Consider the following 20,796-nt stretch of genomic DNA (forward strand, 5'->3'; position numbering starts at 1 on the left):
TATTTATTTAAATCTGATTTTATTTGTGTACTAAGTTTTTTATGGGTTTGTTCATATAGATCCTGAGTTTATTTTAGTAGGTGTATTCCCAGTTTGTTTTAGTAGGTGTTATCTCTAGCTATCTCTTCCTCCAGGACCCTGCTGGTGATATATAGGAATGCTGATGATTTATGTGGGTTTACTTTATATTCTGCTACTTTGCTGAAATTATTATTTCAATTAACTTTTTAATTGAATCTTTAGGATTTTCCAAGTATATCATCATATCTTCTGCAAAGAGATAAGTTTTATTATCTCATTCCATATTCTGATTCCTTCTATGTCTTTTTCTTCTCTTATTACTATTGCTAGGATTTCCAATACTGAATAATATTGGTGACAGTGGGCATCCTTGTTTCATGCCTTATCTTACTAGGAAGGCTTCTAACTTAGCCCATTACAAATAATGCTTGCTAATGGTTTTAGGTAAATGCTTCTTATCAATTTAAGGAATAGTCCATTTATGCCTATACGTTCAAGTATTTTTAATAGAAATTGGTGGTGTACTTTCTGCATCTAGTGATAATATCATATGATTTCTGTTACTTTTATTATCAATATAATCAATTATGTTAATAGTTTTCCTTACATTCCTGGTATGAATCCTGCATTGCCATAATGTATAATCTTTGTAACATATTATTGTAATCTTTTAGCTAGTATTTCATTTAGGATTTGTGCATCCATATTCATTAATGAAATTAGTCTATAATTTTCTTTGTTTTTACTTTTCCTGTTTTAGGAATCAATATCATGTTTGTTTCATAAACAGAGTTTGGTACGACCCCTTCTTTGCCTATTATCAGAAGAACTTTAAATGTCAAACAAGGGTGTTTATAGTTCATCTTAGAGGTCATAAGGAGACATAAGGGTTTACTGAGAAGGGGACTGATGCGTTCAGATCTGTGCTTTAAGAAAATCCCTTTGGCTACTGTTCAAGGGTGGATTGGACCTTTAGGCAAGAAGACCAATTAGGAGGCTACTGCAATAGTCAAGGTAAGACTGATAAGGACCTGGGGTTACTGGGTGAGTAGAAAGGAGACTTACATGAGAGGTGTGGAGATTTAAAAAATAAAAGCAAGATTTAAGAACAGATGAAATATGTGGTTGTGAAAGAATGAGGGGTTACTGTGGAAACTGAGGTTAAGAACCTGTCTAGACCGAAAGTAGTGCAGTGGGTAGAAACAGTGAAATTGGGAGGAGAGTGAGTTTGGATGTGCTGAGTCAGTTTGATGTTTGTTGTGATAGCACAGCTCTATCCCTAATTATTAACTCACTGTAATACTGAGATCTGTGGGATGGGATGAGGGGACACAGAAGAACCATGTAACTGCATTTCATATTGTATTACCTTAGGATTGAAGTAGGGAAAAAGGAATTAGTTTAGGAAGAGTAAGAGTAGATAAGGAACACTTAAAGACTCCCTAGTTCAAAAATGTGTCTATCCCTTCGTTATGAGGCACTGGCACATGCAGAGAGCCTAGGGAGGCTGATTGTGGGAGAGTCACAATGACATGTAATGGAAATGCCTCAAAGAGATCTTGGAATGCATTTAGACATTCTATAACTGGTTCTGCTAAATTTCTCTACCAAAGAGTATTATGCAAAAGTTCCAGGCTTTAGACCTGAGTTACAACTAGTTGTTGTTGAATCATGTCTGACTCTTCATGACCCCATTTGGGGTTTTCTTGGCAGAGATACTGGAGTGGTTTGCCCTTTCCTTCTCCAGCTCATTTTACAGATGACGAACTGAGGCAAACAGAGTTAAGTGACTTGCCCAGGGTCACACAGCTAGTAAGTGTCTGAGACCAAATTTGAACTCAGGAAGATGAGTCTTCTGACTCCAGGCTCAGCACTCTATCCACTCTACCGCCTAGTTGCTCCAGGTTACAACACATTTACCAATTAGAAACTTTTTTGGGGGGGGGAGAGGGGGAAGGAAATCAAATCATAGCTGGAAAATATTGTTTCACACCTTAGAAGAAATTACTTTAGTCAGATATTTAGACTAACACCTGGACCAGATTTCGTAACCTTTTTTAAAGTCACGGACACATCTGACCATCTGGTAAAACCTATGGACCCCTCATCATTAAATAAAATACACAGGATTACAAAGGAAATCAACTATACATGTAACACAGCAGCCCTGACCCCTACCACCTGAAAGCCAGGTGTGTTAGATTTTAACCATTTCACCCCTTCCTCAGGGGTCTCTGGTATCCTTAAAAGGACTGAGGTGTGTGGGCTCTTTGCTACTGGCTCCAGCTCCCACTGTTGGTATTCCCTCATACATAGGGGGTGTGGTTCCCTGCACCCTAGTTCCCATTAGCCAGTAACAGCCATATTAGTTTTTACACAGAAATCTTTACTTCAAAAGGTAGAATCACAAACACACAAATTTACTCCCCCATCATGTAGGAGACATACTCTTCCTCTTCTTTGCACCACCTCAGTCCCTGCAGAGGGGAAAGGGATTAGGTTCACAGCTTAGCTCAGTTACTATAGAGCATACATAGTCTCAGTTCCAAGTCCAAAATCCTTCTAGGGCTGGAGTCCCCATGCACCCTGGTTTCTCCCACTTTCCACGCCATGCTGGCTGGATGCACTACCCTGCCTGCAATCCTGGCCCCATGTTTGCCAGGGTTCAAACTCCCAAGTCTAGGGGGATCATTTGTGAAGCTGAGGAAAAACAACATAGAGCAAAAAACAAGTACCACCAAGCCCATTTCTCATGGTCAAAGGGAGAGGAAATAGTCCTTTCCCTTTCACCAGTTCAGTTACAGGAACCCCCTACTGTGGGTAAACTGGGTAGATGCAGCACATAAGGGTTGCCAAAGAGATAATAACAGAAAGAGATCAACCCACTCAGTCTCACCAGTTTTAAAGATACAGGTAGCCTTGTGGTAGGGGAACTAGTGGACTCCAGGTTAGGCAAACTGGGCATGACCCAACAAATTCGAGTCATAGACAAATATAACTATCAAAATATTTTTTTTAAAAAACAAGTTTATATACTCCAGTTTATATGGATGAATGTTGCTGGGCATTTAGAGTGAGACTTTTGAATGGGAAAAAGTAGAGAAGAAGAAGTATTCTTGGCAAGAAAAGGGAATTTGGATAGTCAAAGTCACTGTTATTACCTTAACTTAGAGACTAATGTGCAATAAGCCATTTTCTGATGAAACCAGGTAGTGTAAGCAGTTGATCTGGATAATTCACGGCCAAAACAATCTTGGTTGAAAACTTTTTTGCCTGATTTATCCAATTTCTCCCCCTCTTTTTTTTCTTGATTTTGGCCAGTAACATTTGGCCGCAGTCTACTGTGAAGAGAACTGTCTCCAAATCCAGCATTATACAAAGGCTACTGATCTGCAGAAAGTGCACATTGAGAGCTTTGGATTCTGCAATTCCCAGGACACTGGGTCAAGTAACTGCAAGGCTTTCTAAATGGTGAATTCCACAAATACTTTCTGGCTCTGGAATCAGTGCTTTGTAACTATTAGTTGAAACTAGGTCATGCAAGGACAGTTAGAAAGATCAGAAAGACAACCTGGTTGGTTGGGCATGCAAAGCTGTAATCCCACTTATTTTGGAAACCTATGACACACAAACCCCACATGTATGCCCAGCTCAAAGTGGTAATCTGCTGAGTATGTACATGGGAGCCTAGGGAAATGGTGGGTCGTAGTGGTCTGTCAGGGCTAATGTCACCCAGCCTCCTGACAGCAATGGCTTTTGCGCTTGGTCCTTTCTATGTTAAGAGCTCTGGATGTGGAGTCAAAGGGTCCCAGTTTGAAACCCGCCACTTACTACCTCCCTGACCTTGGGCAAGTCACTTAACCTCATTGGGCCCAATTCCTCATGTCTAAAAAGAAGGAAAGCAGGGGGAGGGGAAAAAGGATGGACTCCATAGTAAATTACTAAAATCACTGACCCTTTAGACCAGAGATTCTTTTTTTTTTTTGTGTATCATGGAGTATGCGGGTAAATGTTTAGCACCCAGCTTTCTGAAGACAAAAAAATATTCACAATACACTTTAAAGCTTAACCTGCATTATTAACATTTTAACATCAGTAAATTTAACACTCACATTTTAACATTATGTCACTTTCTTTAGTAGAGACAATCAATCAAACAATAAATCATGCCCTGATTTGCAGTTTGCCAATTGGAGGTGTAAATGCTCGCACTGAAAATTTAACAGTTTACCACTGTCTCCAGCAAGCCCCTGCACGTACCCCTTTGCCAATCTAGGGAAATCTATGGACTCTTCTCAGAATAACGTTTTTAAATGCATAAAAATAAAATTCACAGGATTACAAAGGAATCAATAATCAATCAGTAAGCATTTATCAAGCACCTACTATGTGCCAGGTACTGTGCCAACTACTGGGGATACAAAATAATAGCTAACACTGAACACTTATATGGCACTTATTATGTACCAGGTATCATACAATTATCTCCTTTGATCCTCACATTCCTGGAGGTGGTGTGTGTGTGTGTGTGTGTGTGTGTGTGTGTGTGTACATATATACACATATATACCCATTTTACAGATGAGAAAACTGAAGCAGAGGTTAGGTGACTTGTCTAGGATCACACAGCTAGTTAAGTGTCTGAGGCCACATTTGAACTCTGGTTTCTTCCTGATTCCAGGCCCAGAACTATCAACCTCCTGACCTAACTGTAAAAAAATAAATAAAAAATAAAAAGAAAATAAATTACACTTACATAGACATATACAAAAATTTTAAGACATATGTACAGATCCCTCTCTGCCTTAGATCTAATAGACTATTAGCTCTCTGTGTACATGATCTGTTTCAGTTTTATGGGTTATCTCCTGAGATTGGTACACAGTGGGCGTCTAATAAATGTCTGTTGAATGTTAAACAAATGAATGAATCCCTTCCAGTTCGAAGGCAATGAGGCTCCGTGTGCTGCTGCTGTTGCTGGTACAGGAGAAGCAGAGCAGGCGCCGCTGAGAGGCTTCTGGGCCGCCCCTGGGCTCCTCCTGGGCCTCGCCCGCCCCGAGAAGCCCACACAGCTGCAGTCCCAGGAGAAGAGCCGTAGCGGACCCATTGCCTCTTACGGATACAGCCAGCATCAGGGAACTCAAGTTTAGCGCTCAGTGAGCCTGCGCATGCCGCATGCGCCGTCCACCGCTTCCGTAGCTTTACGTACGCCAGTAGAGACGTGGCTAGGGAGGCGGTGTCTGTTGCGCAGGCGCACTAAGTCGCCGCCGTTGAGTCCGTGTTGCCGGCCGGCCTGAGAAAGGGGCGCGCGGGGCTGAGAGGCTCCGGGTCTTGATCGCGGCTCCCTCCCACCCGGGGTGGCGGGGTCCTGAGCGCCGCGCGCGGCCGGAGAGAGGTTCTCCGGGCCATTCTTTTCCCCCTTCCACGAGGCAAGTACCCGCCCGGCGGGGCGGCGGCGGCGGCGGCTGCGGCCGGAGCCAGGCCGGAGGCTGCGGAGCCCGGCCCCTTTCCCCCTCTCCGGCCTTCCCCCTCCCCGGCCGTCCCCCGCCGCCAGCATGAAGCTGGTGAGGAAGGATATCGAGAAGGACAACGCGGGCCAGGTGACCCTGGTGCCCGAGGAGCCCGAAGACATGTGGCACACGTACAACCTGGTGCAGGTGGGCGACAGTCTGCGCGCCTCCACCATCCGCAAGGTGCAGACCGAGTCGTCCACGGGCAGCGTGGGCAGCAACCGCGTGCGCACCACGCTCACCCTGTGCGTGGAGACCATCGACTTCGACTCTCAGGCATGCCAGCTGCGGGTCAAGGGCACCAACATCCAGGAGAACGAGTACGTCAAGATGGGCGCCTACCACACCATCGAGCTGGAGCCCAACCGCCAGTTCACGCTGGCCAAGAAGCAGTGGGACAGCGTGGTCCTGGAGCGCATCGAGCAGGCGTGCGACCCGGCGTGGAGCGCCGACGTGGCCGCCGTGGTCATGCAGGAGGGCCTGGCCCACATCTGCCTCGTCACGCCCAGCATGACCCTCACCCGCGCCAAGGTGGAGGTGAACATCCCCCGCAAGCGCCGGGGCAACTGCACGCAGCACGACCGGGCCCTGGAGCGCTTCTACGAGCAGGTGGTGCAGGCCATCCAGCGCCACATCCACTTCGACGTGGTCAAGTGCGTCCTGGTGGCCAGCCCCGGCTTTGTCCGGGAGCAGTTCTGCGACTACATGTTCCAGCAGGCCGTGAAGACGGACAACAAGCTGCTGCTAGAAAACCGGTCGAAATTCCTTCAGGTACAGTAATCGATCCAGCTAAAGGGAGGACCCAAATTAGAGCTGAGGGGTTGGCATAAATTTTAATAAATAGAGTAGGGGTGAGGATGGGGAAGTGGCTTCCTTCTTAATCATATCCAGTTATCCTTAAAATGTAAGCTTGGCATTAAGAGAAAATTAGTCTCCTTTTTTCCATATTCACGTTCCTTATTCACTTTTAGGGCAAAAAGTGGTTTAGATATACTTCACAATAGGCATTTTGATGCTAAGAGAGTTAAAAGTCTGATAAATCTGTAACATGAACTCCTTATGAAACATTTCTGCATAAGTAAAGCAAGGTTAATGCTGAGCATGTTTTGACCCTTCTGTTAGGGTTGACCTATTTAACATTAATTGGACAAGTGTGAGTTAACTTTGTAAAGGTAGAATATGTGCTCTAAAAGATTTCATCTAACTTCTGTAATTGTGATTCCAGGTACACGCCTCTTCTGGGCACAAATACTCATTGAAAGAGGCCCTTTGTGATCCTACTGTGGCCAGTCGCCTCTCCGACACCAAGGCTGCTGGTGAAGTAAAAGCCCTAGATGACTTCTATAAGATGCTACAACATGAACCTGACCGAGCTTTCTACGGACTGAAGCAGGTGGAGAAGGCCAATGAGGCCTTGGCAATTGACACACTGCTCATTAGTGATGAGCTCTTCAGACACCAGGATGTAGCCACCCGTAGCAGATATGTGAAACTGGTGGACAGTGTCAGAGAGAACGCAGGCACAGTTCGGATATTTTCTAGTCTGCATGTATCTGGGGAGCAGCTTAGCCAGTTGACTGGAGTTGCTGCCATTCTACGCTTCCCTGTCCCTGATCTTTCTGACCAGGAGTCTGATTCAAGTTCTGAAGAGGATTAATGATTGGCACTTGTAAAAAGACACCATTTACTGCCCAACTCCTTCACCTACATAAACTAATATATAAAACAGATGTTCTCAGATCCAGTATGAAAGCTGCTAGGGAGATTCAGTTTCATTTACATGAGTGGGTGTTACTTATCAGGCTAGTCTCTTTCTGTTGGAAGACCTATACAACTAGAAAATAAATTAAGAGAAAAGTAATGTCTAATTTATCCTTATTCACGTTGGCATTTACGTTTAGGAAAAAATTGTTTAGAGATACTTATAATAATCAATTTGATACTTGGAAAAATAGTTGTTACATCAGCTGCATTCAGTGTGTACTGTACTAGGGATAAACTACTGTTTTTATTTCTTCTTTGTATTTTCATAGTGCATTGCAGTAATTTTACTTAGTCCTTACAGATGGCTAAACTGACAGTGTTTTTTGGAAGCTGGATAGAAAATTCACCAAAGAAAACCTAAAAACTGACATTGTTAAGGAAATTACAGGAATTGAATTAGATCCTTTCTAACATGACAAGAAGCCATTGTACTTATCCTTAAAAGTTAACCTCATGCTATACTGTACACTACTTAGTCTGCTATCCATGGAGTTTTAGAGCAGGAAAGAACCTTTGTAAATATAACACTTTTATTTTACAAATGATAAACTCGGGTCCAGAGAGGTTCAAGTGACTTCCCTGAGGTCAAGCAGCTAATTATTAGCAAAGGTCACAGAGGAATCCAACTTTGACTTCATGTACAGTGGTCGTTCTTTTTATACCATGTACTTATTTTGAATTGTCAGATTTATTAATAGTTGTATTATTAGGATTTCAAGTTGTCTGGGAGCTTTAAAGCAATATTCTCTATATTCTAAACAATTTTGATTTAGTCATTCAAGTGCATCATGATTGAATTGAGCCCATATGCAGCAAAATAAGACATGTTTGACTTGTTTTATAATTGAAAAAGGTTGCTAGGTAATTCTCTAGTTCACTACAGTGTCAAAAAAACAGTATCCCTGTTTGAAGTGGTAGGTTATATTTTGCTCATGGTCTGTGGCTATCAAGTGGAAAGTTTTAGACATTCATTAACTCCTTATCAATCGGAAATGATATAATTTATTTCCTGTTCTGACAGCTGACACGTGTAAATGAAGTCTACTGATAATCCTAACCACCATTTTAGCCAGTATTTTACATGTGCCTTCCCAGCAAATCTCTTATTTCTAAATCCAGGCCTCTCCTCCACCCTGAAATGTTTCCTCCACGAACACTTTAAATAAGCTTATATCATATTTGACAAAATGAATAACATTAAGCTGTATAACAAATGGGATGATACATTAATCTCTAGAACACTTCATTTTCAAATGCAGCAAAGCAATAGGATGCTACCTGTGTCATTACCTCATGCTAACTAACTGAATATGGCAGATCATTAACATAGATTTGATAGTTTGACATTGCGCACATATTAATCATTTTCAGTTTTGTAGACCTTGATTTGAACTTCGTTTATAGTGAAAAATCCAAAAATTTTGACCATTGTTTCATACTTCCCAAGAAGACGTCCCGTAGTCCAGAAAATTCCGCCTTAAGCCAAAATATTTTCTGTTGCCAAATGGCCAACAATGTGCTCACATGTAGGCCATGCTTTGTACAAAATTAAATCTTTTAAAGATCCCCATAACAATATTAAGATAATTTACATCATTGTAATTATGAGGAGCCACCTGGAAGTCAGAAAGACTTGGGTTCAAGTGCGGTTTCTGATGTGGAGTTCTGAGCCTGTCATTTCATCTCTGGCAACTATTTCAGACTAAGTTGCTGATGAGTTTCCAGTCTGCTTTTGTCCACAGAATTTCCTCTCTAAGAATTCTCTATATCTAGCTGTGTGACCTTGGGCAAGTCACTTAACCCCAATTGCCCTGCCTTCCCCCCTCCAAAAAAAAAAATTATATCAGTGAAATAACAGATCAATAAGGCCTGCTTGTGTTCAGATTTTAATTCTTTTCTCCTCATAGTAATCCAATAACATCTGAAAAAGTTCTCTAATATTTAATAACTTCCGTACCAGATAATAAAATTAGTGTAAAGATCTTTATTTCCAAATCTCCCTTTAAAAACAGCAGTGTTTTAGGAGTGACCTAATTTTCTTTTAAATCTGAGCAAACAAGACTATTAAATGTTTTGTGTGAATAGCGTCTGTGGAATTTGCAGGATTCCAAAAAGGAGGGGGATTCTGCGAATAGCTTAGTGGAAGATCTCTTTGGGAGCCTTGAATTTAAACACACCATTAGTTAAGAATAAAATATTTCAAGTAATACAATGGTTCCTTGTATGCTCTTAAAATTCTTGCTGCCTTTAATAACTTAAAAACGTGCCATGGCTTATACCTTTCAGGAATATACTGGTGTACAAATATTTATTATTTTTCAGTTGGAACAGTTTGAAACTTGTTTTGGTTTGCCTTATCTTGGATATCTGCAGTGCAATGGTGCTTTACTTCAGTATACTCAATTTGAAAAAAAAAAGACAAATTTAGGAAAGTTTTTGAAATAAAAATATTTTTAGCCCTTAAAATGCTTAATCTTAGACTCTTAAAAAGTATGTTGGAGTATCTTCTCCTTTCAGTACTACTTGTTGTTCAGTTATTTCTGACCTTGTGGGCCATGCTGTGCATGGGGTTTTCTTGGCAAAGACTGAAGTGGTTTGCCATTTCCTTCTGCAGTGGATTATGTCAGTCAAAGATTAAGTGACTTGTCCAAGGTCTCAAAGCTAATATGTATCTGAGGTCGTATCTGAACTCAGATCTTCCTGACTCCAGGCCCACTGCTTTATCCGCTGAGCCATCTTGCTGCCTCCTTTGATACTAAGTAGTCTTTAAGGATCTTTTTCTGTAAAATTATCCTTCATCTGTACCCTTTAATATCATCAGTTCTGATTGACTCCGCTGTTGAGACAGCTTAGTGCTTATTTTTTAATCATTCGGAAATCTTTTGGATAGAATTTTTTTTCTGGACAATGAAAAAACTTTTAATTACATCTAAATGAAAAATGGCAATGTGGATGTAGTTCACTTCCTCCAGTAGTGTATCAATTTGTTGGTACAGTAATTGGATAAAAATTACTCATTTAGACCGTTTATTATAATCTGGAAGCCATGATTATTAGTGCCTTTGATTGTGTTTCTCGCCCTCTGCCCTGTTGCTGCAGAAGGGGCTTTACAGTACTGAAAACCATCTTCTATTTTCCTCTAACAGGTAACTGTGGCCAAAGAATTTGTCACTTCTAGCTATAAGGTGCTAAGTATGATGAGTAACTTTTGACTGGTCCTTGTTTAGCTGATCATCTGTACCATGACTATATTTGAAACATTTCCTTCATGATAGCACCTGCCAAGAGTTTACTCTGCTGATACCATCTTTAATAACCCATTGTCCCCTCCTATGCCATGAAGAAGCATCAACATTGGAATGTTTTTTAATTGCTCCTTAAAGGAATCTGTGCATGTGCCTGTTTTATGTAAGGGTGCCACCCTTGTCCTATTGCATTGAAAAAATGTCATGATTTACATAAAATTTTACAGGAACATAGGCATTATGGCATTGTTACTATTTGTCTAAACTCAGAACTAAAATGACATCACGATGTCCAGCTGTGACTGATCATACTGATAGGTCAGACATAAATAGTGTATATGACCATTTGGGAGGGAGATGTCTCTAAATTTCTGTTATTTTACATATACGCATATGTGTATGTATACACATACATATACACATACAGAAATCTACAAAACGCAGTTTTTTATATGTGTTCCTGAGAAATGAGACTCTTACAGTTTACTATTTGTTTTTGGAAGGTTTTGTCCCCCAGTTATTTTGAATGTGTAATCACAACACATGCTGCACAACAAATAGTTGTGTGATCGCAATACATTTACAAAGTAAAGTACGAATATATTCTTTTCATTTGATCTTCACAAAAAACCCTGTATTCCTACTTTTCAGGTGAGAAAACTGATAGGTTAGGAGACTTCCCCATAGTCAAAATTAGTTTAGGTAGTGGGATTCAAACCCAGATCTCTTGACTCTAGGTTCAGGGACCTTACCATCCTGACTCACAGCTCTAACTGAAATGGAAAAAATATTCCTTCATATAAATTTCAGTGGCTCTGAACCTAGTTCTATGTCTTAAATGACAGTGTTTTAGCATTTAAAAAATGTAGGTTTCAGATAACGGAAATTAAATCAGCATTTTCAGAATCAGATACCAGGAATGATTAATTTTATATTAAATATTATAATTCATGTATAGCATCTTTGTATATTAAGGATGTAAGTCATTATTTGAAAGATTCAGAGGAGAGCTAGACAATTACAAAATGTTCTGTAAGAATAGGATCTATAAGAAAAAGTTTAAAGGATTTAGAATTAACACGTAAAAAGGTTTAATTGTTTTTTATTTATACAAAGGATTCACACAACCTATAAAACCACAGTCTAAAATTGGCAAAGAAAACCTAAAAAAAGAAAATGTTATTGAAAAAAAAAAGTTTAAGGGCTAGCACACTGTTTTGCCTATATTGTTACTCATTAGATTTATTGGATAAATGAATGAATATGTAAGGAGGGAAGGACTGAATCATAAATTCAAAACCACAACCCTTTAATTACCCTCAAGAGCCCTGAAGGGAGAAGTGGTGGAACGAGTAGTACAAATGAATGAGCGATGGTTGTTAAATTAGAGTTAAAACAATCTACTTAACTATAGTTCTTCATTTGTTAGGTTATGTATATACTGGACAGGATGGGTGGCTTAGTGAGAGCTGACTTTGGGGCCAGGAAGACCTAGGTTACAGTCCCATCACCACACATACTGCCGAGGTGACCCTGGGAAAGTCAACCTCTCCTAGAACTCCCTCTCCTCTCTCCTCTCTTCATTTCACCTTACTCATGTCTCCCCGCTGCTGTCTTCTTCAACCCTTCACCTCACCCATGAGAGAACATGATAAGATGGCCCGTCACCTTAGCAAGGCAAACCTTTCTTTGTACACCCTTCACCCCATTCCTTTCTTCTCCAGCACATTGCCCCTTCTGTTATGCCCACTCTTTCACTAATCTTCACTTTTATCCTCTCTTGACTGCTTTCCTTCTTCCTGCAAATGTGGCCATGTCTTTCCCAGCCCTAAAAAACCCTTACTTATCCAACCATCCTTGTTAGTTATCATTTGTTGTTGTTTCACCACTTTGTAACTAAACTTGAGAAAGTGGTCTGTGTTAGAGTGGCTTCACTTCTCTTCTGAACCCTCTGTAGTCTTTCTTCTGACCTTATTATTCAACTGAAACTGCCCTCTCCAAAGCTGCGCGTGTTATCGTGATTGCCAGATCAAATAGCCATTTCTCAATTCTTATCCTTGACCTCTTGCAGGCTCTAACACCATTCTCTCCTTGCTTAAGTTTTCATATCTGATGTTCGATGATTCAGGAAGAGAGAGTGAGGCTGACAGCTTTACACAATTCTGCCTCAACTTCAATTCATCCACAAGTCAAGACATCACTCATGATAACATTAGTCCTCTTTAGAAATGAAGGACCAACAACAACAACACAAGTTTTCCTAACTGCTCATTTCTGCTTCTATATAACTTTCTATTTCTTCTCATTCTCCTTTACCAGATCTTCATCCCAGTTGCATCCAATAACGATGCATGTTTCCAAAGGATCTATACTGGACTTGCTTTCCCTCTATACTTTCTCACTTGTCATCTCATCACCTCAGTTATCAGATGATTCCAGATCTACACATCCATCCCTACAAAACCTTTCTTCTGAGTTTGTCTCATATCACCAACTGCTTTTTGGATATTCAAACTTAGACATTTGAAACTCAATACTTCCCAAACAGATTTCATTATCTTTACTCCCTCAACCCTTGCCTCTGTCTAACTTCCTTCTTACATCAAAGGCACCACCATCCTTTCCATCATCTAGGCTTGCAAACTAGGTATCATCCTCAATTCCTTACCTACCCCACATATCTGTCCTATGGTCAAGTCTTGTTTTATGGTTCTCATATGTGTCTCTTCTCACTCTATCAGCTGCTGCCTTTGTACCCGCCCTCATCACTTCACACTGGAACAATAGCTTTTTGGTTGGTCCTCCTGCTCCCAGGCCCTCCCTATTCCAATCCATCCTCTGCTCATCTGTCAAAGTGATTTTCCTAAAGCTAAGGTTTGACCATGCTATCACCCTACTTAATAAATTCCAATGGCTTCCTGTTATCTCTCAGATAAAATATATAATTATCCGTATGGCTTTTAAAGCCATCTGGCCCCTTCTTACCTTTCTAGTCTATTTGCTCTTTGCTCTCCTCCATGTACTCTACCATCCAGGGAAACTGACATCTTTTGCCGTTCCTCACACAAGAAGTTCCGTTTCCAGACTCCAGACTCTGAACCTTTTCACAGGGTGTCTGTTCCCCATTCCTAAAATGCTTTCTTTCCTCATTTTCATCCAGCCTCCCCAACTTCCTCTAAGACAGCTTAAATTCCACCTTCTTCAAAAGGCCTCTCCTACTCCCAATTCCCTAGTGTCTTCCTTCTGAGATTGCCTTCAATCTACATAGTATGTATCTTATCTTTATCTAATAATTAATTCACTGCCACATTAGAATGTGAGCTCCTTAATAGCAGGAATAATGTTTTGTTTTATTTTTTGATTTTTTTTTCTATCCCTATTGCTTAGCACAGTGCCTGCCCGGTACATTGTGCTAATAAGTGTTTATTGACTGACTCATTATCAGAAAAACATTCCCCCTGGGGAATTCTGTATACCAATGAAATCATAGTTCTGTCCCTAACCTTGTTTCTTTTGGGGAACCTTTAGATAAAGTAGCCATCATCATCATCAAAACTACTTGATACTCTCTTCTCTACTGTGATGCTTTTGTTAGTGCAAAAGCTTCTCAATTTCATCTAACCTAAATGCTGTGGTCTTTTGTGGTAATCTCCATCCCTTCTGTAATGTTAATGGAATAGGAAGATCTTCCCTGCCCATTAGTGGAGCCCATTGGTGGAGGGACTTGCCTAAGGAGGAGCTTGGTTAGGGCAAGGGTTGCTTGTAGGTACTAAATTAATTAGGCACTGAGTCATGAGGGTTGTGATGCCTTCTGGCTCTGAGAAGTGTATATATGCTCTGAGTTGGTATTTTGCTTTGGGGGTTTGCTTATGAGAAGGACCTTTTGATTCTCTGGTCAAGACTCTGAGTAGCCTAATGTTTAGGATCCCCGCCCCCAACACTGCTCCCCTCAGATGTAAAGGCTCTCTAGATCCAGTGGTGTATGTAAATTGTATAGCAATATTGCTTTGATTCAGGCAGTCAGAGCCTTGTCTGTTGGTCTAATTTCTCTGCTTATATTTTCTCTGACATTCAGGGGGCTGACATTTTTCCCCTGAACTAGTGAATGTAATTAAAGAAGATTGTTGACCTCTTTAAAGTTGCTTTCCTTTAAAAGCAGATCGAAGAACCTTGTTGCTACATCTTCCAACCCCTTCATTTTACAAATAAGGAAAATGAAGACCAGAAAGAATGTGGGATTCGCCTATGTTGCTATAGGCAGGTAGTAGCATAGTCCTCCTAGACCATGAGTCTCTGGAAATACACCTCATGCTTTTCCCAGCTTAAAGATGCTGAGATTATTTGCATTAGATGTGAATTACTGTGTATTGATAGTTTTGATTATTATTTTGATCAAGCTTTTAGTTTCAAAGAAATTTTTAAATATTTCACCAGGGCTTTTCTAATTTGAGGATTGAATTTAATCTTTTTTTTTTGTTTTGTTTTGTTTTTTTTTTGCTTTTTGGCAGGGCAATTGGGGTTAAGTGACTTGCCCAAGGTCACACAGCTAGTACAAGTGTCAAGTGTCTGAGGCCGGATTTGAACTCAGGTCCTCCTGACTCCAGGGCCGGTGCTCTACTCACTGCGCCACCTAGCTGCCCCTAATCTTTTTTTTTTTTAAAGATCTGCAGTATATTCACTTTTCTCTGTGGGCTATGTTCATTAAAATTCTCTTAACCTAAAGAAATTACTTAAAAATTGACCTGTACTCTTAAATTTGTTCATATCATAATAATCACAAAGTCTTAAAAAATTATTTTGTATTTCACAGGAGTGTAACCCTTTTAGGAAAGCTAATAGGTATAATTATTGTAATGCAGTAAACACAGCTGTTCTTTAGAGTATTTACTGCTACTGGAATAGTTGTTTGTTTCCTGCATTAGACCTTGTAGGCCACAGCTGACTAAAGGAAGTTAAAGAGCTTCCTGTTTTAAAAAGTAATTAATCCTTGATTTAATTTTTTAATGGAAGTTTCTTCTGTTGCTTTTTTTTAATCTTAAAAAGAAATGGGTTTCCCTGCTAATGACCCTCCAGACCATTCCAGAAAACCTATAATATAAATAAATTATGATCAATATTGTATTTATTGGACTTAACTCTAACTCATGTGATCCTTCACATTAGTAGGAATGAGTAAAATCTCTTAAGTGAAGTAAAATTATTTTTAAAAGTATATATTTCAGCCTTTTGTTCTTAGTAATGCCAATTAAATTCTGAGTCAGTCAGTCTATAAACAATTATTAAGCATCTATCATGTGCCAAGAACTGTACAAGCACTTGGGATGCAGAGAAAGACAAATGATAATCCTTGCTGTCAAGGAACTCTCGGTCTGATGGAGGAAACAATATGCAAACAACTAATGTATGAACAAGATATAGACAGGATCAATTAGGGATGCTTAACAGAGAGAAAACACAAGAATTAAGGAGAATCAGAAAAAGATGGGATTTTAGCTGTGACTTGAAGGAACCCAGGGAAACTAGAAAGCAAAGATGAGGAAGGAGAAAATTTCAGAATGCCAAAATTCCAAATTTCTAAAATTCTGGGAAAGTCAAAATTCCAAAAATCCAAAAAGCCAGAAAAAATGCCGGGAGATGGAGATAAGAATGTCTTGTACAAGAAGTGTCTAAGAGTAAAGGGAAAATAAGGTGTAAGAAGACAGTAGAGGTGGAAATGAGTGGGGAAGATAGGTGATGGAGGACTCTGAATGCCAGAGGATTTTATATTTGATTCTGGAAGGGATAGGGAACCACTGAAGTTTATTGAATAGGGAGTGACATGGTCAGACCTGCCTTTTTGGAAGATCACTTTGGTAGCTGACTAGAAAGAACATAGTCTGGGGTGGGGAGAGACTTGTAGCAGGCAGACAAACCAGCAAGTTGTTGCAATAGCCCATGTGTAAGGTAATGAGAGCCTTCTCCAAAGTGGTGACAGTGTCAAAAAAAAGGGGGGGGCATATATGAGAGACAAAATTAAATTTTCTTGTGACAAAATTAAAAAAGAAGCATTTTGGAGAATTGTTTTGAAAAGAAACAGTTCTTCAGGCTAGTGTATAAATTGTATGTTAAGACTTTTTGAGGAAATAAAATCAGATGTGGAAATGAACATATTTGTCTTCTTGGTTTTAAAATAGGTGTTTCTGTTATCTCCTGTGCATATCTGTTCAAGGGGAGAGGGTTCCCTCAGAATAGAAACAGGTATTTTTATTTCTATTCAAATTCATTATTTTAAAAATTTTTATTAACCTAACTATATATTATTACTTAAACTAAATAATAGTGCTTAAAAAAACAGAAAAGGATACAGATGCCATTTTTGTTGTCTAAATCTTGACATCTGTGAAAAAAATCATTTTTTTAAGTGTAGGTGTATTTTTTTAAAGCTGTCTTACAATTAGCTAACATTTGGAAACCAAGAATAAGTAGTTTATGAACATGTCGCCCATTAGAAATATGAAATTTGAGAATGATGGAGTTGAACAACCTAGTTAGAAAAATTCATACTCATAATTAAATACTGTTACAGTAGCTTGAAAATAGCCATGCAAGTGGTGTCATGAACCATCATTAGCCATGGTAATTGGGCGAGTGTGGTAATGAAATGTAACTATAATGAGGCTATTCCAACCGTATGTGAAAATCAATTCTTTTTAAGAACCATGACCCATATTATAAAATCAAGCATGTGGCCAGCAACAGAAATTTCATGTGGTAAACCTGAACTTATTCAGGCCAAGTTGATTCAGTTGTATAGTACGTTTTTAATAATTTGCCAGCCCAGTGATGTATAGTAACACAGCACCTATCTGGAATTCAGCTACCCAGCAACTTCCTTTATCTGAAATATACTTATGAACCTAAAAAAAGGCAAAAAATACCACCAAGCAGCCAAAGCAGATATTGCAAAGCCCAAACACTAAAATCTTTGCACTTTACTCATAGGAGAATGCCTTGATGACATTGCTTATGTTTTGTATACAGTTATAACAAATTATCTGATATGCAAATCTACAATAAGTTAAAGATAGCAAATCAAGAAAGGAAGCTCATACTGTCAGGCATACTAACATCACTGAGAAATGACAACTGACATCTTGACAATAAGGACTGAAAAAATGTTATTCAAAAAATATGTACTTCTGAGAGAAGAAGAAAGAAGGAAGGAAGGAAGAATTCTAAGAGTCTGGGACCATTTAGTGGAATGAGAAATAGCCACCTCAATAGCATCTATGGGCAGTGTTATAGCACAGAACATCACTGATGTTCACCGTGATGATCCTGAGTCATCTAGAATAGGCTGACTTATGTTTAATGTTGTTTGAAACGACAAAGAATTATGCAGTATATTTTAGACGTATGTCCATACAAAATAGTCAAGATTTAAAAAGTAACGTACGGATGTTTAAAGGTGGTAAATGTATTCTTAAAACTCAACTATCCAGAATACTTTCTGAAGTTCTAATTAAAGAAACATGCACAATAAATCATAATGAATGAATTCTTGCTAAAGGAAAAAATTCCCAAATTAATTGTACTTGTAGAGGGTTGGGGTTTTTTGTTTTTTTAAAGAAATGCTAAGCCAAAAACTGTAGGTCCTCTGAGTTCTTCATGCAAATCATGTTCCAGAATTTTTATGTCTGGAATTTTTCAGCAAGGCTAAGTGTAAACATTGACTAGAACTTTTTGTTTGACACTTTCCTGATAAATTACTCTATGAATGTAAAATGTACTTTAACCCCATCCTTCGGCTCATTTGATCCAAAGAGGTCAGTTTATATTCTGTTCTTCCTTACCAAGTATGTTGCTGACAGAAAACTACTAGGAGTCTGTTGAAAATAAGGTCAAGTATCTTATAGCATGGGTCATTTAGATCATCTAAGAATCCTCATGAAATTACAGAATCTCAGAGCTGGAAGGAGGTATCTCTGAAGGCATCTAGTCTAACCTGTACATAACCAAAAACTTACTGCTACATTGCCGACAATTACTCTTCCAGCATCCACTTGAGAGTCTCCAGTGAATGGGAACCTGGGACCTTCAGAAGCAACTCGTTTCACTTTTTAAGCTCTAATTATTAAGAAGTTTCTCTCTACTTTCCACCAGTTGCTTCTGGTGGTACCTCATTGAGCCAAGCCAAACAATCCTTTTTTTTTTTCCATTTTGTTTCTTCCTCTATTTAGAATCCTGCTTCTGTAACTGGTTTGTTTGGGGATAAGGACTGGGGGGCAGGGCAGGGAGAGAGAAAGGGCAAAAAATACTTTAAGGCAATTTGTTCATCACTTCCATGTTCATTGTTCTGTTAATTTATTATTCTTCCAAGTATAGGAAGACTGTCTTCCAGAATCCGCTTCAAACCTGCTCCCTGGCTCTGGAGTCTTCCTGCCTCTTTGTTCATCATTTCATTTTCCATTTCGTCCCTCAGGAGCTTGTCCTCAACAAATCATGAGAACTTCTGTCCCCTATGATTCAATGATATTTGTAATGAAATTACCAGTGGGGCTTAGGATGTGGTGGGAGGAAAGGCGAGTTTATGTAAAAGTTAGAGAGGAAATACACAGGATCTTGTGGTGAGGAAAGTACTGTGGGAACAAGCTTCCGATCCTCAGCATCTAAATGGCATCCTTAGTAAGAAAGGGAAGGAAAGAGAGGCAACGGGGCTGCGAGAAGATATGAGGTAAAATGAAGGGCACGTTCAAGGACATGTTGTTATTTGTCCTTCGTTCTCAAAGAGGACCATGACATCAGGAAGGTGATGCCATGACTTGCAAGTGAATTGGATTTAAGTGAGGAGGGCTGTACAAAGTCACCAGCCTCACTTTCTCCTCTGTAGCCTTCTGGATCCAGTGGCCAGATACGCATCAGGATGACTGTGGCCTTTTAAAGATAGGATCAGGACAACTAGAGATGGTTCCAGATGCAGTGAGAGACCTTGACCTTTTTAACCTAAGGTCTTTCCCAGGTCTCAGTTTGACTGAGGCAATTGCCATTCAGTGATGAAGGCTAAGTAAGAAATGAGGCAAAGAATATCCTCTCTTACCCAGCCGGAAAAAAAAATCAATCTGGGAGCAGAAGACCCTCAAGGTTTTTGGCCAGAACAAAAATAGTTGTTATTTACGTTCATTGTGGGCCATCAAGGTCCATCAGGTGGGGCTTGGACTGGGACCTATTGTTGGCCAGTCAATGAGAGCCAGAGTGATTTCAGTTTAGCGCATGGTCCTTAAGAAAGAAATCTAGCTCATAAACCCCAAGATATCTTGCCAGGTTTCAGGGATCAAAATTTACATTCCTTTGGGCAGAGCATCCTCAGGTGAGGGTATTATACCTTCTGTGGACAGAGGGAGGAGGAGGAAAGAGAAAGGAAGGAAGAACGCGTAGTTTTATGGTGAAAATGCCATAGTAACATTAAGCCAAAATCATCTTTCGTGCTGCGCCATCTGTGCTCTAGGCAGGAGCAGCATCACCTGTGCCTTCACCCTCCTGCTTATTGGACATTGTATAATGAACCTGCTGGGGATGCTTGGGAAGTTTGGGGGTATTTTTGGTTGTTGTTTTTTCAGTTTCTTTAATGAATCTGTAATTTTATCCTCCAGTGGTGCAAATCACGGTTGGGAGGCAGCATACTGCAGCAGAAAATATACTCGGTTTACAGTCAGAGGCCCTTGTCAGATCTTTTCCCCCTTAGTACCTATGTGACTGTAAGGAAGTGACAACATTTCTGGATGTCATGCTCCTCAGCTGTAAAAATGAGGGAGCTAATCTAGATGGACTCCTATATTTCCCTCTGAGGCTCTCTGATATGCTATCTCATCCTAGACTATTTCCATCCAAAGATTTTAATAAGTCTTCCATAAAGGATACACTGAACAGCAGAGGCCTTCTAATCACTTTATTGGGAGGAAGGGATTGGGAGGCATCCAAACTTGTGATTTCATCCATAGGGAGCTTTAATCGAGAAAACACCCTCTACCATTACAAATTAGCAACTATTCTGTCCCTTTATAATTTCAGAGAGTTACCTGGGGCACTGAGAAATAAATTGACTTACCCAGGCTAACCCAGTCGGTATATACCAGAGGTGGAAGCTGGAGATGTATCTTCCTGGCTGAGGATGGTTCTCTATACACTATTCTCTGCTGCCTCTCATGATTCTTTTACTGTCAGGACCATTTCAGACAACCATTACATTGTGTCTCATTCTTGCTACATGTCCCTTTCTG

The 20,796-nt window shown here is 39.9% G+C and overlaps 2 protein-coding genes across 2 annotated transcripts in view; both read left to right on the plus strand.

Annotated features, from left to right (window-relative positions):
• ITGA1 (integrin subunit alpha 1) overlaps positions 1-20,796 on the plus strand; it is a 199,403-nt gene that overhangs the window by 13,592 nt on the left and 165,015 nt on the right. The window lies entirely within an intron of this gene.
• Positions 5,137-9,959, plus strand: PELO (pelota mRNA surveillance and ribosome rescue factor). The gene is made up of 2 exons (XM_036760532.1): positions 5,137-6,302; positions 6,757-9,959. Exons 1-2 carry the CDS (start codon positions 5,577-5,579, stop codon positions 7,186-7,188), a joined length of 1,158 nt encoding a protein of 385 aa, XP_036616427.1. The 5' UTR covers positions 5,137-5,576; the 3' UTR covers positions 7,189-9,959.

This window comes from Trichosurus vulpecula, chromosome 1 (assembly GCF_011100635.1).
Source record: "Trichosurus vulpecula isolate mTriVul1 chromosome 1, mTriVul1.pri, whole genome shotgun sequence".
NCBI lineage: Eukaryota > Metazoa > Chordata > Mammalia > Diprotodontia > Phalangeridae > Trichosurus > Trichosurus vulpecula.

Bases quoted from the DNA above. Each gene is read 5' to 3' on its own strand.
- PELO (XM_036760532.1), top strand. From the start codon at position 5,577: ATGAAGCTGGTGAGGAAGGATATCGAGAAGGACAACGCGGGCCAGGTG. The intron at 6,303-6,756 runs GTACAGTAATCG...TTGTGATTCCAG, and splicing joins ACCGGTCGAAATTCCTTCAG to GTACACGCCTCTTCTGGGCA.